General features: G+C 41.7%; 1 protein-coding gene across 4 annotated transcripts in view; it reads right to left on the bottom strand.

Moving 5' to 3' along the window:
• Positions 1–24,803, bottom strand: part of LOC112223434 (cGMP-dependent protein kinase 1) — a 166,022-nt gene that overhangs the window by 127,952 nt on the left and 13,267 nt on the right. For all 4 annotated transcript variants that reach the window (XM_042305513.1, XM_042305514.1, XM_042305511.1 and 1 more), the window contains exon 2: positions 14,283–14,449. In XM_042305513.1, the coding sequence (XP_042161447.1) occupies positions 14,283–14,449 (167 nt within the window). The remainder of the gene's footprint in view (positions 1–14,282; positions 14,450–24,803) is intronic.

Below are 24,803 nucleotides of genomic sequence, written 5' to 3'. Positions count from 1 at the left end.
TTTAAACTCTGTTTTTCACAATTCCTGACATTTAATCCTAGTAAAAATTCCCTGTCTTAGGTCAGTTAGGATCACCACTTTATTTTAAGAATGTGAAATGTCAGAATAATAGTAGAGAGAATGATTTATTTCAGCTTTTATTTCTTTCATCACATTACCAGTGGCTCAGAAGTTTACATACACTCAATTAGTATTTGGTAGCATTGCCATAAATTGTTTAACTTGGGTCAAACTTTTCACAAAGCCTTCCACAAGCTTCCCACAATACATTGGATGAATTTTGGCCCATTCCTCCTCACAGAGCAGATGTAACTGAGTCAGGTTTGTTGGCCTCCTCGCTCACACAAGCTTTTTCAGTTCTGCCCACAAATGTTCTTGAGGGGTTTGTGATGGCCACTCCAATACCTTGACTTTGTTGTCCTTAAGCCATTTTGCCACAACATTAGAAGCATGCTTGGTGTCATTGTCCATTTGGAAGACCCAATTGTGACCAAGCTTTACCTTCCTGACTGATGTTTTGAGATGTTGCTTCAATATATCCACCTAATTTTCCTTCCTCATGAAGCCATCTATTTTGTGAAGTGCACCAGTCCCTCCTGGAGCAAAGCACCCACCACAACATGATGCTGCCACCCCTGTGCTTCATAGTTGGGATGGTGTTCTTCGGCTTGCAAGCTTCCCCCTTTTTCCTCCAAACATAACGATGGTCATTATTGCCAAACAGTTCTATTTTTGTTTCATCAGACCAGAGGACATTTCTCCAAAAAGTACGATCTTTGTCCCCATGTACAGTTGCAAACCTTAGTCTTGCTTTTTTATGGTGGGTTTGGAGCAGTGGCTTCTTCCTTGCTGAGCGGCCTTTCAGGTTATGTCGATATAGGACTCATTTTACTGTGGATATAGATACTTTTGTACCTGTTTCCTCCAGCATCTTCACAAGGTCCTTTGCTATTGATTTGCACTTTTGCACCAAGGTACGTTAATGTCTAGGAGACAGAACGGGTCTCCTTCCTGAGCAGTATGACGGCTGCATGGTCCAATGGTATTTATACTTGCATGAACGTGGTACCTTCAGGAATTTGGAAATTGCTCCCAAGGGTGAACCAGACTTGTGGAGGTCTACAATTTTTTTCTGAGATCTTCGCTGATTTCTTTTGATTGAGTTTGAAGGTAGGCCTTGAAATACATCCACAGGTACACCTCCAATTGACTGAAATTATGTCTATCAGGAGCTTCTAAAGCCATGACATAATTTTCTGGAATTTTCCAAGCTGTTTAAAGGCACAGTCAACTTAGTGTATGTAAACTTCTGACCCACTGGAATTGTGATACAGTGAATTATACATTAAATGATCTGTCTGTAAGCAATTGTTGGAAAAATGGCTTGTGTCATGCACAAAGTAGATGTCCAAACCGACTTATCAAAAATATAGTTTGTGAACAAGAAATGTGTGGAGTGTTTGAAAAACATGTTTAATGACTCCAACATAAGTGTATATTAACTTCCGACTTCAACTGTATACTGTATTTTATACCATCTATTGCACCTTGCCTATGCCGCTCGGCCGTCGCTCATCCATATATTTACATGTGCGTACTCTCATTCACCCCTTTAGATTCATGTGTATTGGTTGTTGCTGGAAAATGTTAGATTTCTTGTTAGATATTACGGCACTGTCAGAACTAGAAGCACAAGCATTTCGCTACACTCGCATTAACATCTGCTAACCATGTGTATGTGACCAATAAAATGTGATGTTTATTTTGAGTGCTGATTTTCTGCATGTATCATCAAAGTCCCATCGGGTAGCCTGATTTCAGATGTGTCCATGTAAACAGGATTATTAGGGAAATCGTTCTTCTTATAAAGCGTGTAAACATTTTAATTCAATATATGATATGAATCTGACTATTCACATGAATTGCATTATTGCGTGTATGTAACCGTGGTTTTGAAACATAGCATTAATGAGAACGTCTTAACCTGTCTGGGCACGTCTCCCAATCAGGATGGTCGTAACCATCTATGTATTTGGACTCAATCTCTACATGAGCGCTGCTGCCTGCAGTTGGCCAGGTCCAGTTAATTGACACTTGAGTGTGGAATAATGGGCCAGACACTGTGGACATGCCAATTAAGATGGCGCCTCAGAGCTTACAGGAGCTAGCAGCAGGCTGGCTAGGATCCAAAGGGGGGTTAAACAGCCAGCATTCCAACGCTCCTACACTTACAATCACCAGAAGCAAAACACAGCCCAGATTGTTTAAATAATATTTACGTTTAAAACAAGGCTCAGGGTGAAACATCTGGGGTGCATTCATTGAAATGGACCCAATTAACATTGGATGTGGCAACTTGGTATAGAACATGATCCCATTCGATCATAATGCAGGCATGTGGAATACACAAGTGTATCATATTTCAATATTTAAAAAACAAACTGTCCCTTTCATAATCCCATCTAGCTAACCACCTATCAGAATATTAGAGAACGAATAGTGAGACCAATCTCAGTGGTATTTGAGGCCCTAGGTAAGTTCTCATTCCATGTTCCATTTGTACACTACCTTTTATCAGCCACTGCCAGGCCTTGTCGTGTTCCTGTTTGACAGCAGCATTCTCCATCTAGTTTCTATTTTGAACTCTTTCTATCATGTTCCCAGGTGAGTCAAGACACTCACTGTGCCTATAGATCCAGACCTTGATATTTCGATGACCATTAAACTGAAATCCATTGGGTTACACTAGCTATAGTGTACAGTATTTGCTGTCCCATGATAACACATTTCTATTGCAGGATACATTAGAATTTGCTAGCTAGTTGTACGGTCTTGGCATGGTTTAGTTGGTCAGCTTGTACACCTGAGAGAGCAGGTGTTATGAAGGAATAATATATTCATATCCTTACACAATTAACTTGTTTGCTTTGCATACTTACGTGCTTTCTTATACAATTGTATTTTTTATTTATCCTTTATTTAACTAGGGAAGTGTGGGGAGAGATTTGTTCAGCTGAATATTCGGTGCTTTATAGGACAAATATTTTCGTATTTATTTTTCTAAATGGAGAATATGCATTGACTAATACTGTATAATATGCATTATAAACTCTGCTCACTCTCCCATACATTTCTGCATTCTCATAGTTATTCTTAGCACTCAGCTACATATTCACCCCACTTCTGTTTACAATTACTCATCCAGAGAAAGTCCCTGTAGAGACGTTCTCCTTCCTTCAAATGTCTACATCAGCTTTCCGCCAGCTCTGCAGGTTGTCTGTACTCTAACACTATTTCACGTATTGAGAGCCTTGAGTAAAGACTAAGATGGAAAATTGAATAACGTGGCAATCTAAATGTTCAAATTGTAGAACCAATGTACAGGAACAACATTCAATAAACACGCGAGTGTCTAAATGAAAGAGTCATTTCCATGCCAGCTGAGACGATGACGGGCGTATATTCATTAACTGAGCTGTTTACATCTGTGTACGTAACACGTGCAGGCTTTTTTTCTCGTCCAGGGTTAATTTGCACATAGAATAAAATGTATTCTATCTTGTATGCATTGGTACAGTGTGAGGCGCGTTATAACGCAAAGTTCACATTTATATGTCTCTATTTGCCACTTAGGCAAGGATGGAATCCTTAAGAGTGTAACTGTTCATTTAAAAGAGTAGATATCAAGTGGGTTTTGCCTCCATTGAAAAATTCCATTCACTGTATTACAGGCCAGGGAATCAGGGTGTTTTCATCCATAGCATCTTTCTAAGTAATTCAAGGTCACATGTTGTCTATGTGAAGCTGATCAAGTAAGATGGATGTTCCCTTTGATATGGATATCACCTGTTGCTAATATGACGGTGCTCCCAACGTCATGCTTTTGTGACAGGCCCCTTTTCGGTATTCAACACACATCGATCAAGCCATCATCATTCTGAAAAGTCCACCTACAGGAGCTGCTCCCTACTTCAGGAAACGAGACAAAGGACAGACATCTAAGACAAGGAACCCAGCATGATCCTTATCAGACAGTCAAAGCAGCATATAATGAAGACTGGAGAGGAGAGGGAGTTAGAAGGGACAAGGGGGGTGAAGGTAGTAACAGGATAGAGTGGAGGCTAAGGTAGTGAAGGGGAAGAGTGGAGGGTAAGGTAGCGAAGGGGTAGAGTGGGGGCTAAGGTAGTGAAGGGGTAGAGTGGAGGCTAAGGTAGTGAAGGGGTATAGTGGAGGCTAAGGTAGTGAAGGGGTAGAGTGGAGGCTAAGGTAGTGAAGGGGTAGAGTGGGGCAAAGGTAATGAAGGGGAAGAGGGGAGGGTAAGGTAGTGAAGGGGTAGAGTGGAAGCTAAGGTAGTGAAGGGTTAGAGTGGAGGCTAAGGTAGTAAAGGGGTAGAGTGGAGGCTAAGGTAGTGAAGGGGTAGAGTGGAGGCTAAGGTAGTGAAGGGGTAGAGTTGAGGGTAGAGTGGAGGCTAGTGTAGTGAAGGGGTAGAGTGGAGGCTAAGGTAGCAAAGGGGTAGAGTGGAGGCTAAGGTAGTGGAGGGGTAGAGTGGAGGTTAAGGTAGGGAAGGGGTAGAGTGGAGGGTAAGGTATTGAAGAGGCAGAGTGGAGGCAGAGTGGAGGCTAAGGTAGTGAAGGGAAAGAGGGGAGGGTAAGGTAGCGAAGAGGCAGAGTGGAGGCTAAGGTAGTGAAGGGGTAGTAGGAGGCTAAAGTAATGAAGGGGTAGAGTGGATGTTAAGATAGTAAAGGGGTAGAGTGGAGGGTAGAGTGGAGGCTAGGGTAGTGAACGGGTAGAGTGGAGCTAAGGTAGTAAAGGGGTAGAGTGGAGGGTAAGGTAGTGAAGAGGCCGAGTGGAGGGTAAGCTAGTGAAGGGGTAGAATGAATGCTAAAGTAGTGAAGGGGTAGAGTGGAGGCTAAGGTAGTGAAGAGGCAGAGTGGAGGGTAAGCTAGTGAAGGGGTAGAGTGACAAAATATATTTCTCTCCGGCTTACATTGCATTGCAAGTCTCACACGTCTGCTCCAATGCCAATTATTTATGAAGGGTAGCAAGCTGCTTTTGTCAGATGACAAGCTGACAAACTGCAGTTGAAGAGTTTCATTCCAAAACGCTATCCAGAAATGTTGGTAAATTAGCTTTAATTGTTTAAATAAATTATGAAAGAGACTGCTGTGGTTTTTCACTATCTAATCATGGCATGGGGTTGTTCAATGACAGACATGTATTTGTTTCAAATCTATCACTTGGTTTCATTGCAGAGACAACAAAAAAATTGTGACTTGAACATTTTATTTATCAAAATGCGTTTTTGGGCAGCAATGCCTTCTGGAACATGTGAACTTTCATGTGCCATAATAACAAATTTGGATACCATATGTAAATGCAAATAAAACTGTTAAATTACGAGTCTTGTTGGTTTAGCCATGGAAAAAGTCAGTTACCTTCCCGGTAGAAATGATTGGCTAAGATAATATAATGGCTGGGCTGGACATGCCGAGAGATGAGTTCAGATTGTTCTGCCATGTAGCACCCTTCTGTCTATAACATGAGCTGGTCAGTATGTGTAAGTAATCCTTTCTATCGTAGCTTTTGGAAAGAGATCATAGTAGAACTGCAAAAGTGCTGATCTCCACTTTCTGGAGGACCAAGTTTTGAAGTCAGTGGAATGCCCTGTGGAATTAGAGTGTGATGGCTAAAGAGATGGAGAAATTCTGGTGTTTGATTGCAAATATTCAGAGTCGGAAAAAGAACAAACAGAAGGTTGTTGTTGAATAAAACACCTGTTTCTGATTACATCTTCAAACTAAGGGCAGCCATGGCATCTGTGACAGAGAGGGAGAAGCGTCCAACCATGTATATGTGTAAGAGAGTCTAGCTAGCTACCTTTTCAGATATTATATACGTTTCTAATTTAGTCATAAAATCATTTTCATTTTAAGTTAAAGCGTCGTGTTAGCTAGGGGCTAAGGCTTAAGAGGGTGTAAATGATGCTGAATGGGTATAGACCAGTGGTTCCCAAACTTTGTATAGTCCCGTACCCTTTCAAACTTTCAACCTCCATCTGCGTACCCCCTCTAGCACCAGGGTCAGCGCACTCTCAAATATGTTTTTGCAATCATTGTAAGCCTACCACACACACACTACACAATACATGTATTACATAAGAATGAGTGTGAGTTTTTGTCACAACCCGGCTCGTGGGAAGTGACAAAGAGATTTTATAGGACCAGGGCACAAAATATAATACAATACTAATCAATAGATTTGCTCTTTATTCAAAAAAATGTATTTGTTCATCAAAAATTGTGAATAACACACAGGTTAACGAGAAGGGTGTGCTTGAAAGGATGCACATAACTCCGCAATTGTCACGCCCTGACCTTAGAGATCCTTATTATTCTCTATGTTTGGTTAGGTCAGGGTGTGACTCGGGTGGGAAAGTCTATGCTTTCTATTTCTTTGTTTTTGGCCGAGTGTGGTTTCCAATCAGAGGCAGCTGTCTATCGTTGTCTCTGACTGGGGTTCATATATACAGTGGGGAGAACAAGTATTTGATACACTGCCGATTTTGCAGGTGTTCCTACTTACAAAGCATGTAGAGGTCTATAATTTTTATCATAGGTAAATCAAATCAAATTTATTTATATAGCCATTCGTACATCAACTGATATTTCAAAGTGGTGTACAGAAACCCAAAATCCCTGCTGCAGTGTGTGCAAACCTGGTCATGAACTACAGGAAACGTATGATCTCTGTAATTGCAAACATAGATTTCTGTACCAAATATTAAGTTCTGCTTTTCTGATGTATCAAATACTTATGTCATGCAATGAAATGCAAATTAATTACTTAAAAATCATACAATGTGATTTTTTAAATATTTCGTCTCTCACAGTTGAAGTGTACCTATGATAAAAAAAATTACAGACCTCTACATGTTTTGTAAGTAGGAAAACCTGCAAAATTGTCAGTGAATCAAATACTCCCCGCTGTGCATTGTCATTTTCCTTTTGGGTTTTGTGGGATCTTGTTTTCTGTTTAGTTTCTTAGCCTTACAGAACTGTGCGCTTTTGTTTTTTTGTCTTTGTTATTACGTTTTGGTGTCATCAATAAAAAGACGATGTACTCCTACCACGCTGCGCCTTGGTCTAGTCTTCCTTCTACAAACGAGAGCCGTTACAGCAATGTTGTATTGGAGAGCGTCTCAGTCTTAAATCATTTTCCAGACACCGTCTGTGCCTGTATTTAGTTTTCATGATAGTGAGGGCCGAGCATCAGTGTCTTAACAGCGCGGTTTGTCAAGGCAGAAAATTTTGAGCGCAGCCCAATCCAGAAATCTGTCAGTGGCTTCTGATTAAATTACATTTTCAGCCTCCCGGGTGGCGCAGTGGTTAAGGGCGCTGTACTGCAGCGCCAGCTGTGCCACCAGAGACTTTGGGTTCGCGCCCAGGCTCTGTCGCAACCGACCGCAACCGGGAGGTCCGTGGGGCGACGCACAATTGGCCTAGCGTCGTCTGGGTTAGGGAGGGCTTGGCCGGTAGGGATATCCTTGTCTCATCAAGGCAGTGACTCCTGTGGCGGGCCGGGTGCAGTGCACGCTAACCAAGGTTAGCACGGTGTTTCCTCCGACACATTGGTGCGGCTGGCTTCCGGGTTGGATGCGTGCTGTGTTAAGAAGCAGTGTGGCTTGGTTGGGTTGTGTATCGGAGGACGCATGACTTTCAACCTTCGTCTCTCCCGAGCCCGTATGGGAGTTGTAGCGATGAGACAAGATAGTAGCTACTAAAACAATTGGATACCACGAAATTGGGGAGAAAAGGGGGTAAAATTCACCCCCCAAAAAAACACTTTTTCCCCCAATTTTCACAGAACCGCTTGTTGCAATTTCGATGAGACTCTCTTGTTCAAATATCGGTAAGTGGACAGGCCAGTTGTGTGAGAAACTAGTCATCATGCAAGTGGTCAGACAAGTGAAAAACATCACCCAGATAAGCCAGTTGTGTGAGAAACTAGTCATCATGCAAGTGGTCAGACAAGTGAAAAACATCACCCAGATAGGCCAGTTGTGTGAGAAACTAGTCATCATGCAAGTGGTCAGACAAGTGAAAAACATCACCCAGATAGGCCAGTTGTGTGAGAAACTAGTCATCATGCAAGTGGTCAGACAAGTGAAAAACATCACCCAGATAGGCCAGTTGTGTGAGAAACTAGTCATCATGCAAGCGGTCAGACAAGTGAAAAACATCACCCAGACAGGCCAGTTGTGTGAGAAACTAGTCATCATACAAGCGGTCAGACATGTGAAAAACATCACCCAGACAGGCCAGTTGTGTGAGAAACTCGTCATCATGCAAGAGGTCAGACAAGTGAAAATGATGGTCAGTAAAGAAAACTTTAAGCTCGTCTCTCAATTAAAAATAATGTGTCAATACTTTGCCTCTTGATAACCAACGCACTTCTGTATGTTGTAAAAGAGTTACATGGTCGCTGCCCATATCATTGCATAGTGCAGAAAATACACAAGTGTTCAGGGGCCTTGCTTAAACAAAAATCCTTCTTTAACCCGTCTCCACACCTTCATCTACACTGATTGAAGTGGATTTAACAGGGAACATAGTGTTCACCTGGATTCACCTGGTCAGTCTATGTAATGGAAAGAGCAGGTGTCCTTAATGTTTTGTACACTGTGTATAAATTATACATTTTTGACATCAATATTTTAAAAAATTAATAATAATTCAATACAGTAATATGAGATCTTGACTTTGTCACTTAGCAGATGCTCTTATCCAGAGCGACATACAGTAAGTGCATTCATCTTAAGATAGCTAGGTGAGACAACCACATAACACAGTCAAATATAGCTTCCATTCCAGCTAAACAAAGGTTATATAGCGTTTTGCTAAAAAATAAATAATAATCATACACATCTAAAATCTATTAATTAAAATCTGAGAACAGTCATATTTTACACGCACATGAATATACCCACAAGCAATAAAAATAGGGTTTTGGAAATAAACTCTTCATTTCTCACGCAGTGCATCTTTATCAGCTAGCTGCCAAAACATTGTTGGTTGTAACTTTTAATTAATCATTTGCATTGGAGCAGAAGTGCATTGCACCTGACAAATTCAGGTGTGTGTGTTTTCCTCAGTATAGAAAATGACATCGCCTGGCTGCTGTCCAAGTAGGCTATGACTTGAGTTCTCTTATAGCAAATACTTTACATACAGTATATTCATCCATTACATTAGCCTAAATTGTTTACTTCAAACCCTCTCAGTCCATTGGATATACTGTAGCATAAAACTCCAGGTCTCGGTTCAGCTGGGCTTTTGCATATTAATGTGGATGTTAATAAACAACATTGCCAAAGGATGAGGATCCAGCACGTTGCTATGCAACCAAATCCATGTTGAGACAGCTTGGCTGCATTTAGTTTATGACTGTAAAGTGTAACTTGTTGGCTGAGAGAGCAAATATCCACTACATTCTGTGCCCATTCCGAAATCAGAATTGACGAGTTTTTCACGGTGGTATCCTATTTAAAAATCACCCAAGTATAGCGCCTTGTCATCATCAGAATCTCTTTCGGGTCATTTCCTCTTCCTGTTTACATCTCACATTATATTTGGAGTCCATCTGTGGGTTTAACAGGCCAATAAAAAAAGACTGGAAAAAGGCTGAGGATGTTTATTCCTGTCTGGGGCACAGAAAAACCCAAAGTGTCAAACACTCACGCAGAAAATTTTTCTCTATTTCCATTTTGTTCTTCAGTGAGGCGAACACTTCATTAGCTAGCTGTGCTGTGTTAGAATATCAATGGGTTTCTACTTCCTTGTCATTTATTTGTGTCCAACGCTAGATAGCTGTTCTCAGGAGAGCAGGCGCATTAGCCAGGATATTTCTTCCAATTAACGTCCAGCAATAGTGACGAGGCCATTATTAATTGACAGCTGCAGTGAGACTACTTATTCTTCTCTGTTCCATAGAGTCTAATGGAGAGGCCCCGTCTGCTAAACCTTGATCCTTTTCGTGTCTAGAAAGATCTATCCACATCGTATAGAGACGCATGTCAGAGGTGTCATGTGTTCATGGTAAATACATCATTAATCAAGGATCTACGTGATAGATTTAGTATTCAGGGAAAACATTCAATCCCACTTCATTTATACAACATGAACCTCATTAATGAGTTTAAAGCAGCAATATATCACTTTTCAGCGACCCAATCAAATTCTCTAAGAAATGTGTGTTATAGATCTGTGATTCTCGTTGAAAGAAAGTCTAAGAAGTGGTAGATCTGTTCTAGGTGCGCTATTTTTTTTGTCTTTTACATTCGGTTTTATATATCAGCTTCAAAAAGCTGAAAATACTATCTTTTTGGTTATGGAAAATATATTTCACAGTGGAATAGAGGGGGAAAATGATTGTCTACACTATGATTGCTTGTTTTGTCACAAACTGAAATTAGGCAAACAATTAGAATTTTAACAAACATGAAATGGAGGAGTGATTTCTGCGTAGTGCACATTTAATAAATGATCAAAAGCAAAATAGGGTTTTGACATTATACACATATCAATGAGACCAATGAATTTCTAGTGTTGTAGGCTCTGGACCAGTCTGAACCCCCCTGGATGTGACTCTCCTCCATTTCATCTCCAAACTGCCTCTACTCTAGCAATTCATTATTATTATTATTATTATTATTATTATCTGTTATTTTAATGGAGGAACAGAAGCAGTAAGACAAATCAAATTTGGAACTGCCGGAGGACAGACAGATAGTGTGGTCTGTTTCCTTGCCCACAAGGCTCAGTTAGGCTATGAATCTGTTGCTAATTGAAAAGCTCTGTTTATTTTAGCTGACCCATTTTGTGTCTGGTGCCCGTAGTCAACGCCACACTGAGCAAGATGCCCTGCTGATAAAAAAAGTAAAAATGTCCAAACGTTGAAAACGTTTGCCTGTGGATTAATATAGTTCAACACAGGTGTACATATAAATACGGCACAGCTGGGTGTGCTTGGAGAAAGTAGCTCAAAGGGAAGTCTACTTCATGGGGTTTGTCCATACACTCTAAAGAAGTCAATGACCTACAATGAACCCCCAAAATAAATTCATTATTCCTCAAATTAGTTTTTATCATTTTCATTTCACAAGAAATGCACTTTTTTTCTGATAACTTTTCCTCAGGTGTTACCATTGTGTTAGCCTCGTCGAGAACCAGGCTTGGGAGGCGTGCCAATGACGTGATGTTGGAGGTATAGTAGCGCTGAGGGGCACATTCAAGGTGAATCCCATCAGACGGGAAAATAACTTCTCTAAGAATCCATTTTCTTACCATTAGCAAATCCACTGGTCCCTCATGGCTCCATCGACGGGGACACATTGAACCGCATCAAGGCAGCTTCCCTCCCTGCTCAACTCTGCTCGGCCGTAGTGGGCGCCTTTGCTCAGATTAAGGTATTTGTCTTGATTACTCGTAATCAATGGCAGAGTGTGGCACAATGACAGCTTAAGCCAAGTAAGTAAGCATACTTATACAGAATAACAGAGGGACTAAGAACCACTCCTGGCATTCAGTAGACTTGGAGAAGGATTTTCTGTCATTTCTGTCAAGTACATAAAGCATGTTATCAGAGTGCTCCTTGTGGTATCAAGATAGGAAACAAAGAAACGAAAAGGAGCTGGGAAGAAGAAACTGGTGTAAACAGGCTTTTTAAGTCTTCTTTTCAACAGCAATGTCTGTGCCAACAAATCACCCAGTTCCTCTGAGAACAGGATCTTTCAGTAAAGTTCCCCATAATGGTATGTAACAACTGAACCATTTAATATTGGGACAAAAGCAATTTGGAACAAAAATAGCCACATACTGGTTATGACTCCTTAACCCTTTACAGTTGTGGGAATTGGCCTCTATGGACAGGTCTAAATTTAAACGTTTCTTACAGTAGACATATGAAAATCATATGCATAACCATGGTAGCAATTGAAAGGGAACAGTTTGGATATAATGGGGAAATGATTAGACCAAAGGTGAGTACACAACAGTTCACCTAGCTTAAGACTGAATCCAAACATTACACTGTTGATTTTATGTGCATTTTACATTTACTGTACTTTTCGCCGCATTTGTTGATAACAAAATCTGAAAATATTCTGGCTACATTAGTAACATGAGAAGAAGATTCCTGGTAAATTTGAATTGACTTTAACATTCATCTAAAGACTGTTATTCATCGTACCAATGATTGTCCGGGATGTGAGTTTATCGTCTCCAGCACATGTTGAGATTCAAAGTTCAAACCATTTTAAACGCGCAGCTGCAACTTCACACATTTCTGGTCTGCTTTGGGTTTTTTCTTAACGCATCGTTTTAACCTTTTGCTCGAAAGGGGCAGTTCCGGCTGTTTTGACCTCACTCCAGGGAGGTGATTACTCACTGTGCAAAGTTATGGAAAATAATGATCTCTTATAGCTTCTCAAATCATATCCCTCTCTTAACAAAAACACTTTCATAATTTCCCATAATACATGCACAACCCATAGTATGGAAACTTCATCCACGTAGTGGGTATACTTTCCGAGTTGCAGTATTTCCTTTATAACATGTTTAGTGACATCACAAAATAACAAACAAAATTACATTAGTGTCCTATAGATTGCCTCTAACCATTCCCCACGTTCTACATTAGAAATATTGTTCCAGTATTCGCTTTTGAACGTGTTAGAGTTTCAGTGGGAAAAAGAATATTGAGACAAAACACATTACTTTGGTGGATTTGGAGAGCACAGGCCTGGATCTTCTCTATTGATTTACAACAGGACGTGAGTTGTTAATCCCCACTAGTTCTATCCTCCCCTCTCTACGGGTGAAAAGGGGTCTGATTGAAGTTAGTCATTGCAAACCTGATCTGACCTATTTGGATTCTCGTGGTCGGTCATGACATGGGGTAGGTGCAACATAAGACAAAACATTTACAAGAGTTTGAGTGAGAGGACTAACTTCTCCAGAGTGTGCACAGTTCCTAAGTCATTTCAATGCACTTTTATAGTCTTCAACTATGAGGTGCTTATTTGGGCACATTGTGCCGTTGAGGAACTAGACCAAGCACACTTGCAGTTGTTTTGTTTGGAACATAACCCTGCATCCCCGCCATCACACAATTATTTGATTCACAGTAGACAAACATAGGCTCATTCTGTTCAGAACAACCCAGGCTATGACGCTATGTCATCTTTTAGCTGTACATAAACATAATGATCATAAGTGTTGACACTTTATATGACATGAGTTTTATGATATGGAAATGTGAAGTGCACAGTTGGACTCATTGGTGTTCGGCTGTATTTATAATCCTCAACGGTCTCATCTTTCAAACTATATCGAGTCCTCATAATCTACAGCATTTTCCCTCATTCAGACAACAACAAAAAAATCGCAAAAGTTGCCCAGTTAGCAGGAGGGATCTGGCAACTTCTTGTCTCGTGAGGTCGTCACGTTCAGAATAGCTTTCAGTCAAAACCCATACAACGCAGTGAAGTGCACACCTTACTACAAATCCCACTTCATTATAAATGTTTTGCTCTGGCTCTGCTGAATGAACATGACATAAGAAATCATGACATTTCAGTGGTTCCGAAACTGTGTCGCAACAAACCTGAAACGGTTGACATGAATCATGGCTAATGCTAGCTACGCTATCCCCTCTGGCCTTGATGGATTCACTCCATTCCTTCATTAATGGCTGATTTCTCACAGGGGGACAAACTGGTGAATTACAGCCCAGCAGAGGACCGTTCATTCACTTCCTGGAAATGCATCTTTACTGTAGGTCATTGTTTCCAGATCTGTTCTTAACTAAACTGGTGATGAATAACAGGGATGTGAACAGAAGGTCTTAACCATGAAAGTCCCACAGTAGATACAGTACACTCTTGGTGGTGACTTGAGGAACCCCTGGAGTTCCTCAAGGACCCATTGTTAGTCAATTTACAGTATACAAACTTAACATGAACAGGAATGACATTTACTGTAACAGGTGGCCAAAAGTAACTATCTGAAAGCCACACCTCCAAACTGATAGGCTGCCACCTCTACAATATATTATTAGAAAGGTTTAAAAATGTAACCACTCCCATCAAAAAAAGTTTCTAGTTTGAACCTTTACAAATGTGTTCCTCAATGTCCTTTTCAGAGGGGTTCAAAGAGGGGTTCGAACTGGAAAGTTCAAAAAGGCGAAGGGAAGTTAACATGGCTGACTTTTTGCACAATGCTTACCTTCCATCACATACACCAATGAGCCCACATCCCCTTCTTTGATGATGCAGCTGTCTGTGGCATATTCAACTGGGTACATGCAGTCAACGATCTCTTGGATCTGAGAAAGCTCAAGGTTCTTCATGAAGTCGTTGTCAAGAATGGCCTCCTTGATTAAGCCCTTCGACCTGTGAATTGAATGAAAAGAGAGTAACGTTCTGTTCCTGAAGCTAAAGTGCAGAAAAAGTCACTAAATTGAGAACAATTAGCAAATGAAACAGTTGATGTGAATAAGAATCTGCAGTGTGGCTCAACATCTGTTTTGCTTTGACAGACTGCTTTCACAAAAAAAATACAAAAAAACGTCACTTTCCTCTTATAAGTAAAGCTATTTCTATCCAGTCAACAGTTTGGAAATGAAATGCGCTTGAAGGCCCATATTGGAGAGAAGTGCCCCATAACCAGTAATTTGAGACAGAAATCACCGTACTGCATCTCCACGCCTTAGGGCATGTGAATAGAATCAGTTCTTATCTCTACACCAGCACTCTTGTATAGGCTGGAGGGAAGATAAGGCATTTTACTACCCTGCATTTTACCTCAGATGCCTTGCTATGAATGACTACCCACAAGTACCTCATCCAGCAATTTGCCTTAAAAGACCAGCTTCAGAAGTACTCTGGCTTCACTATATCATAATCGAGAGTGTGGGCACTTTAAAAATCATATGGACTTATTATTATGTTGTCTCGTGGTAGTAGGGTTAACGGAATCTACAGTAATTTTGGTAATTAAGAGAAAATCCATGGCAATTTATCGTAACTAGTAATTTATACTTGAAAACTTTTTGTTATTGACTGATATATAGTATATATGTTTTTTTATCTGTGTCCATATTGTACATGAGTTTCCAGTGGATAGGTCATATGGTTCAAAAGAAAATAGCCAAACTAATGAAAAAAGCATCTAATCAACAACGGTATTATTAACTGCCACAAAAGTTTGACGCCAAAACATGTCATTCTATTTTTTTATTTGAAATTCATCTTATTTAATTATTTAATATATTTTTCATTAAGGCCACACAGAAACCAGAGATAATTACAGACACCTGTGATAATCTGAAGTACCCAATAGGGCCACTAGATGTCTTGTGATAGAACACCAAAAGTTTTCAGCAATATACCCTCTCTTTGCAATCCTATGGGGGAGGATGTTTCACGATGGGAGATCTATTCCAGCAAATCCTAGCTGAGCTGGTAGATTGGTGCTGCTGCCCTTCCGAGGTACGGAGAACTGAGAGATGACACTCAGACACAAAGCATTAGTTCTGCTCTGCCGGCACCGGTTAGTTCTGCTCTGCCGGTTAATGTCCTAGGAGTCAACATAACCCTGTGCTCACAATGATGTAATAAAGCCAGTTCTGAATTCATATTCCACTTCTGATAGCTTTGTTTTCCCTGAAGTCCCAAAAACACACAGTGAGACACTGTCAGATGGGTCATTCAGGGCGCTGCAACTTTAAATTAGTTTTAATTTGAGTTAGAGTTGTCACTGAGCTTTTTTTCTTTTCCTTCAAGACTTCTCCACAAACCAGATAAAATATTTATTTGGCAATGCTACCTTTCAAGACAGTTTTGCAATAGACCACAGTATTTCAAAGTATATTATTTGCCTTTACCTAGTCTCTTTTTTCTGTTTTTGAACAGGCGATCAGATGTATTGTAGAATGCAGAGATTTCAGCTGGAAGCAGGGCTGGGGGGGATGGTGGTGGGTGATGGTGGACACCAACATCTGCCTAGCTCTCTACCTGTAACATCTGGCTCTAAACCATCACAGTAACCTTAGGGAAAGGAACCTGAGGTTGAAGAGAAAGAGGCAAGAGATCTCCTTTGGGACCTGTACTTAATAAACCTGCCCATTTCCCCCAGCACTACTGCCCTCCTTACAGACAACGGCACAGTAATCAACTGTTTGCAGTGTCTGTCCATACGGCTTGTGTTTGTGCAGAGATGCGTGGGAGTGCTAAATGAATTCTGAATCTCTCCTTATCAAAAACCCATTCTGATTAAAGGTTGAATAGAGAGCAAGATGTGACTCTGGCACAGTGGGACATGTGTGATTTGGTAAAAAGCAATCTCACTTTGATGACCGGTGATTGTCACTTGTGTATTACAGTGCTGCCTGGCAACATGGGTGCTTAGCAGTGACTACAGCTGTGTAACTGTCACAGCCTTATCCAGAGGCTTGGCAGAAGTGAAGAGTTTCAGTAAAGCAACAAGGAAGAGCAGACACAGATGGGCTCCTTGAGTAATGAGTGAATCTCAAATTAAATCAGATAGGGCATCGCAGACAATGACAAAATCAAATGTTCTGCCTTTTTGTGAAGAAATAAATCAGCATGAATAGCTTATCATCTCTTTTTGCGTGGGGACCCCTAACACTTTGTTCTTCTGAGAAACCGCTCTGTTCTATACACTGCAAGTTCAAGGGATTTCAATAACTGTTTTTCAATATTAGAACATTTAAAAAAGTATCGAAATAACTTCTCTCTGTGATTTAACTGAAGGTCACAAGTTCCATCAAGACACATTCTATACTAAAGTTATAATGCAAGCTTATTTTCAGTCGACTAAATTGCAAAACTATTCAGCTGAGGATTAACATATAGTAATGTACCCAGTATGAAACACTTCAACACTCATCTGCTGTGATTAGATTTAGCTGGCACTCCAGTCTTGCCCATTACAGTGTAGCAAAATTCTGGTATAATATTTACATTTTTTCTTATTTTCTCACTTTTTCTTTCAGCAGTGTTATCATTCCATGTATAATTACAGATTAATCATTATTTAATTTAGATTTTAGAGAACAATATGCATAATAAATGTTTTGCCATTCTTGAAAGCCTGTAGCATTTAACAAACGGACTATATAATACAATTGCTAAAACCATGATACACTACATGGCCAAAAGTATCTGGACATCTGCTTGTCGAAAATGTCATTCCAAAATAATGGGCATTAATATGGAGTTGGTCCCCCGTTTGTTGCTATAACAGCCTACACACTTCTGGGAAGGCTTTCCAATGTATGTTGGAACATTGCCCTCAATCTCACACAAATCATCAAGGAACCCACCAGGTACAACCCTCTATTTCTGAAACTGTCCGCCGCCATTGTCGCAACCCCTATTACCAGCCTGTTCAACCTCTCCTTCGTATCATCTGAGATCCCCAAGGATTGGAAAGCTGCCGCGGTCATCCCCCTCTTCAAAGGGGGAGACACCCTGGAACCAAACTGTTACAGACCTATATCCATCCTGCCCTGACTATCTAAGGTCTTCGAAAGCCATGTCAACAAACAGATCACTGACCATCTCGAATCCTACCGTACCTTCTCCGCTGTGCAATCCAGTTTCCGAGCCGGTCACAGGTGCACCTCAGCGACGCTCAAGGTACTAAATGATATCATAACCCCCATCGATAAAAGACAATACTGTGCAGCCGTCTTCATCGACCTAGCCAAGGCCTTCGACTCTGTCAATCACCATATTCTTATCGGCAGACTCAGTAGCCTCAGTTTTTCTAATGACTGCCTTGCCTGGTTCACCAACTACTTTGCAGACAGAGTTCAGTGTGTCAAATCGGAGGGCATGTTGTCCGGTCCTCTGGAAGTCTCTATGGGGCTACCACAGGGTTCAATTCTCAGGCCGACTCTTTTCTCTGTATATATCAATGATGTTGCTCTTGCTGCGGGCGATTCCCTGATCCACCTCTACGCAGACGACACCATTCTGTATACTTCTGGCCCTTCCTTGGACACTGTGCTATCTAACCTCCAAATGAGCTTCAATGCCATACAACACTCCTTCCGTGGCCTCCAACGGCTCTTAAACGCTAGTAAAACCAAATGCATGCTTTTCAACCGTTCGCTGCCTGCATCCGCATGCCCGACTTGCATCACCAACCTGGATGGTTCCGATCTAGAAAATGTGGACATCTATAAGTACCTAGGTGTCTGGCTAGACTGCAAATTCTCCTTCCAGACTCATATCAAACATCTCCAATCCAAAATCAAATCTAGAGTCGGCTTTCTATTTCGCAACAAAGCCTCCTTCACTCACGCCGTAAAACTTACCCTAGTAAAACGGACTATCCTACCAATCCTCGACTTCGGCGATGTCATCTACAAAATAGCTTCCAATACTCTACTCAGTAGACTGGATGCAGTTTATCACAGTGCCATCCGTTTTGTTACTAAAGCACCTTATACCACCCACCACTGCGACCTGTATGCTCTAGTCGGCTGGTCTTCGCTACATGTTCGTCGCCAGACCCACTGGCTCTAGGTCATCTACAAGTCTATGCTAGGTAAAGCTCCGCCTTATCTCAATTCACTGGTCACGATGGCAACACCCACCTGTAGCACGCGCTCCAGCAGGTGTATCTCACTGATCATCCCTAAAGCCAAAACCTAATTTGGCCGCCTTTCCTTCCAGTTTTCTGCTGCCTGCGACTGGAATGAATTGGAAAAATCTCTGAAGTTGGAGACTTTTATCTCCCTCACCAACTTTAAACATCTGCTATCTGAGCAGCTAACCGATCGCTGCAGCTGTACATAGTCCATCGGTATATAGCCCACCCAATTTACCTACCTCATCCCCATACTGTTTTTATTGTATTTACTTTTCTGCTCTTTTGCATACCAGTACCTCTACCTGCACATGTTCATCTGATCATTTATCACTCCAGTGTTAATCTGCTAAATTGTAATTATTCACTCCTATGGCCTATTTATTGCCTACCTCCTCGTGCCTTTTGCACACAATGTGTATACTGTAGATTTTTTTTTCTACTATGTTATTGACTTGTTTATTGTTTACTCCATGTGTAACTCTGTGTTGTTGTCTGTTCACACTGCTATGCTTTATCTTGGCCAGGTCGCAGTTGCAAATGAGAACTTGTTCTCAACTAGCCTACCTGGTTAAATAAAGGTGAAATAAAAATTAAGTAAATTGCTGTGGGGACTTGATTAAATTCAGCCACAAGTGCATTAGTGATGTCAGGCACTGATGTTGGGCGATTAGGACTGGGTCACAGTCGGTGTTCCAATTCATCCCAAAGGTGTTTGATTGGGTTGAGGTCAGGGCTCTGTCCAGGCCATAATTTCTGTATGGACCTTGCTTGATTTACGGAGGCATTGTCATGCTGAAACAGGAAGAGGCCTTCTCCAAACAGTTGCCACAAAGTTAGAAGAACCTAGAAGGCCATAGCGTTAATATTTCCCTTCACTGGAACTAAGGGGCTTAGCCTGAACCATAAAAAACAGTCGCAGACCATTATTCCTCCTCCACTAAACTTTACAGTTTGCACTATGCATTGGGGCAGGTAGCGTTCTCTTGGCATCCGCCAAACTCAGATTCGTCCGTCAGACTGCCAGATGGTAGAGCGTGATTCATCACTCCAGAGAACACATTTCCTCTGCTCCAGAGTCCAATGGCGGTGAGTCCAATGGTGGCGAGCTTTGCGCTGCTCGGCCATAGATACCCACTTCATGAAGCTCCCGACTAACAGATATTGTGCTGATGTTTGGAATTCGGTAGTGAGTGTTGCAACCGAGGACAGATGATTTATACGCGCTTCAGCACTTGGCGGTCCCATTCTGTGAGCTTGTGTGGCCTACCATGTCACGGCTGAGTTGTTGTTGCTCCTAGATGTTTCAACTTCACAATAACAGCACTTACAGGTGACCGGGGCATCTCAAGCAGGGCAGAAATTTGACGAACTGACTTGTTGGAAAGATGACATCCAATTACGGTGCCACATTGAAAGTCACCGAGCTCTTCAGTAAGGCCATTCTACAGCCAATGTTTGTCTATGGTGATTGCATGGCTGTGTGCTCAATTTTATACACCTGTCAGCAATGGGTATGGCTGAAATAGCCGAATCCACTAATTTGAAGGGGTGTCCACATACTTTTGGTGATGTAGAGTATTATAACAGAGAGAACAGACTTTTATCATTTAGATTGCTTCCATTAATGAAATGCTTCCTGTACAATTACATTATAGAGACATTGTGAAAGAACATTTACAGTTCTAAACATTTATAAACGCTTATAGAATGTCACTGTGGTTACAGCGGCAGCAGAAGGGATATTTCTGGATGGAACATGTCTGAAAGACAAGACAGATCAATGTTTGAAAGGCCATAGTGTCTCTCCAAACAGTCTCAGTGAAAGAACATCGTCAATTCATCAAGGCTAAGTCTCTATTACAATTTTCATGAACAAAATCAACGGTGAGTAAAGCAAAATGTTTAATTAAAATAACTGTCCAGTGTTTCCAGATTTCTATCAAATATGACCTAAACTGAGTGTACAAAACATTAAGGATACCTTCCTACTACTTTTTTTATTAAGTAGCTGTTTTCTGTGTTGAAATGGTGTGGGTGTACCCCAACATAGTCCAGTAGATACGCTCTAAAACGTCTCTATTTGATATAGAAGTGTGAAAATTGGCACACTTGCATAGTTTTTCATGCTGAACAAAACCTGATATAGTGCGACTTGAGCAAAGCCCCGGGTCGACATGTAGCGCCCCCTAAAGGTCAATGGTGAAAATGCATTTACCTGTATTGACGTTTTGGGTAATGGCTTCCCCTGTGTTGTGTCTACATAGCCCCAAAATAGCTAAACATGTTTGGATTGGTTTGGGGTACTCATTCAATCAACAACCAAAACCATGTGGCATTTGTTTTGTCCTTTATGATCGATGATTAAAAACCATCAAATCGCAGTAAAATGTGTATATTTTCACTTTCAAAGTGGTGTATTAAATACAAAGTTACCTTTGACACTCTACAAAAGTGATATCTGTTCCCTGAAGTCTACCGATTACAATGATACATAATATGTTATTATACACTATGTCACTTATAAGAAATGTGCCAGGAAACCTGCCCAGTGCAGGTCAATCTACGAGAAATCCCATAGGGATGCATTATGTCCAGCAGGGACAAAGGTAACCCATTTGAGCAAAATCCCTTTATGATGACGCCACAAAACTAAATAAAGCTATAGTGCCATTGAAGATTTTCCCTGTTGCACTCTAAGGAAGCAGTTTTCCAAAATGGCCACCAACCAGCTCCATAGGGCCAAATAGGACTGGTTTGACATGGCAGTATTTCAATAAATAATTGCTACATAATGCCCAATGATGGCTTGAAATGTTTGAGTTGGTGTTGGGAATAAAAGGGCCCAAATATGCCACATACAGTACCAGTCAGAAGTTTGGACAAACCTTCTCATTCAAGGGTTTTTCTTTATTTGTACTATTTTCTACATTGTCGAATAATAGTGAAGACATCAAAACTATGAAATAACAGATATGGAATCATGTAGCAACCACAAAAGTCTTAAACAAATCGAAATATATTTTAGATTTGAGATTCTTCAAAGTAGCCACCATTTGCCTTGACAGCTTTGCACACTCTTGGCAGCTTTGCACACTCTTGGCATTCTCTCAACCAGCTTTACCTGGAAGGCTTTTCCAACAGTCTTGAAGTAGTTCGTACATATGCTGAGAACTTGTTGGCTGCTTTTCCTTCACTCTGTGGTCCAACTCATCCCAAACCATCTCAATTGGGTTGAGGTCAGGTGATTGTTGAGGCCAGGTCATCTGATGCAGCACACCATCACTCTTCTTCTTGGTCAAATAGCCCTTACACAGACTGGAGGTGTGTTGGGTCATTGTCCTGTTGAAAAACAAATGATAGTCCCACTAAGCCCACACCAAATGGGATGGCGTATCGCTGCAGAATGCTGTGGTAGCCATGCTGGTTACATGTGCCTTGAATTCTAAATAAATCACTGACAGTGTCACCAGCAAACCACACCCACACCATCACTCCTCCTCCTCCATGCTTCACGGTGGGAACCACACATGCAGAGATCATCCGTTCACCTACTCTGTGTCTCACAAAGACATGGTGGTTGAAACCAAAAATCTCAAATTTGGACTCATCAGACCAAAGGACAGATTCCCACTGGTCTAATGTCCATTGTTCGTGTTTCTTGGCCCAAGCAAGTCTCTTATTATTATTGGTGTCCTTTATTAGTGGTTTCTATACAGCAATTAGACCATGAAGGCCTGATTCACGCAGTCTCCTCTGAACAATTTATGTTGAGATGTGTCTATTACTTGAACTCTGTGAAGCATTTATTTGGGCTGAAATATGAGGTGCAGTTAATTGCCGATTTCTGAGGCTGGTAACTCTAATGAACTTATCCTTTGCAGCAGAGGTAACTCTGGGTTTTCCTTTCCTGTGGCGGTCCTCATGAGAGCCAGTTTCATCATAGCGCTGGATGGTTTTTGCGACTACACTTGAAAAAATTTCTGTATTGACTGACCTTCATGTCTTAAAGTAATGATGGACTGTCGTTTCTCTTTGCTTATTTGAACGGTTCTTGCCATAATATGGACTTGGTCTTTTACCAAATAGGGCTATCTTCTGTATACCACACCTACCTTGTCACAACACATCTCAAATGCATTAAGAAGGGAATAAAATCCACAAATTAACTTTTAACAAGGCACACCTGTTAATTGAAATGCATTCCAGGTGACTACATCATAAAACTGATTGAGAGAATGCCAAGAAAGATGACATCATCCTCTATGAGGAAATAGCAAGCATTCTTTAAATGGTCTGTTTGAGATACAAGTTTGAGGTAGGTTTTATTCTCCAAGTGTTTTTTTCTCCAACCATGCACAAATACGGGTTTAATATAGGATGAGTCAACAACATTACTTGAGTATGAGTTAACAGAATATTAACTTTTAAAAAGGTGAGATTATTACTGGGCATTAAGAAAACAAATATACCCATCAAATCCCTGCAGTATATTCCTTTCAGCTAAAACAGAAAACCAGCCCAGTCACGGACCAGGATGTCTTGCTCCCAGGCAGACTAAATAACTTTTTTGCCTGCTTTGAGGACAATACAGTGCCACTGACACGGCCTGCAACTAAAACATGCAGACTCTCCTTCACTGCAGCTGACGTGAGGAAAACATTTAAACGTGTTAACCCTCGCAAGGCTGCAGGCCCAGGCGGCATCCCCAGCCGCGCCCTCAGAGCATGCGCAGACCAGCTGGCTGGTGTGTTTACGGACATATTCAATCAATCCCTATCCCAGTCTGTTGTTCCCACATGCTTCAAGAGGGCCACCATTGTTCCTGTTCCCAAGAAAACTAAGGTAACTGAACTAAACGACAGGACCCTTCCGTCATCATGAAGTGCTTTGAGAGACTAGTCAAGGACCATATCACCTCCACCCTACCTGACACCCTAGACCCACTCCAATTTGCTTACCGCCCAAATAGGTCCACAGATGATGCAATCTCAACCACACTGCACACTGCCCTAACCCATCTGGACAAGAGGAATACCTATGTGAGAATGCTGTTCATCGACTACAGCTCGGCATTTAACACCATAGTGCCCTCCAAGCTCGTCATCAAGCTCGAGACCCTGGGTCTCGACCCCGCCCTGTGCAACTGGGTACTGGACTTCCTGACGGGCCGCCCCCAGGTGGTGAGGGTAGGCAACAACATTTCCACCCCGCTGATCCTCAACACTGGGGCCCCACAAGGGTGCGTTCTGAGCCCTCTCCTGTACTCCCTGTTCACCCACGACTGCGTGGCCACGCACGCCTCCAACTCAATCATCAAGTTTGCGGACGACACAACAGTGGTAGGCTTGATTACCAACAACGACGAGACGGCCTACAGGGAGGAGGTGAGGGCCCTCGGAGTGTGGTGTCAGGAAAATAACCTCACACTCAACGTCAACAAAACTAAGGAGATGATTGTGGACTTCAGGAAACAGCAGAAGGAACACCCCCCTATCCACATTGATGGAACAGTAGTGGAGAGGGTAGTAAGTTTTAAGTTCCTCGGCGTACACATCACAGACAAACTGAATTGGTCCACCCACACAGACAGCATCGTGAAGAAGGCGCAGCAGCGCCTCTTCAACCTCAGGAGGCTGAAGAAATTCGGCTTGTCACCAAAAGCACTCACAAACTTCTACAGATGCACAATCGAGAGCATCCTGTCGGGCTGCATCACCGCCTGGTACGGCAACTGCTCTGCCCACAACCGTAAAGCTCTCCAGAGGGTAGTGAGGTCTGCACAACGCATCACCGGGGGCAAACTACCTGCCCTCCAGGACACCTACACCACCCAATGACACAGGAAGGCCATAAAGATCATCAAGGACAACAACCACCCGAGCCACTGCCTGTTCACCCCGCTATCATCCAGAAGGCGAGGTCAGTACAGGTGCATCAAAGATGGGACCGAGAGACTGAAAAACAGCTTCTATCTCAAGGCCATCAGACTGTTAAACAGCCACCACTAACATTGAGTGGCTGCTGCCAACACACTGACTCAACTCCAGCCACTTTAATAATGGGAATTGATGGGAAATGATGTAAAATATATCACTAGCCACTTTAAACAATGCTACCTAATAT

This window comes from Oncorhynchus tshawytscha, linkage group LG24, assembly GCF_018296145.1.
Source record: "Oncorhynchus tshawytscha isolate Ot180627B linkage group LG24, Otsh_v2.0, whole genome shotgun sequence".
NCBI lineage: Eukaryota > Metazoa > Chordata > Actinopteri > Salmoniformes > Salmonidae > Oncorhynchus > Oncorhynchus tshawytscha.
The sequence above is the reverse complement of the archived record's forward strand: the minus strand, read 5'-3'. Positions and strand labels throughout refer to the sequence as shown.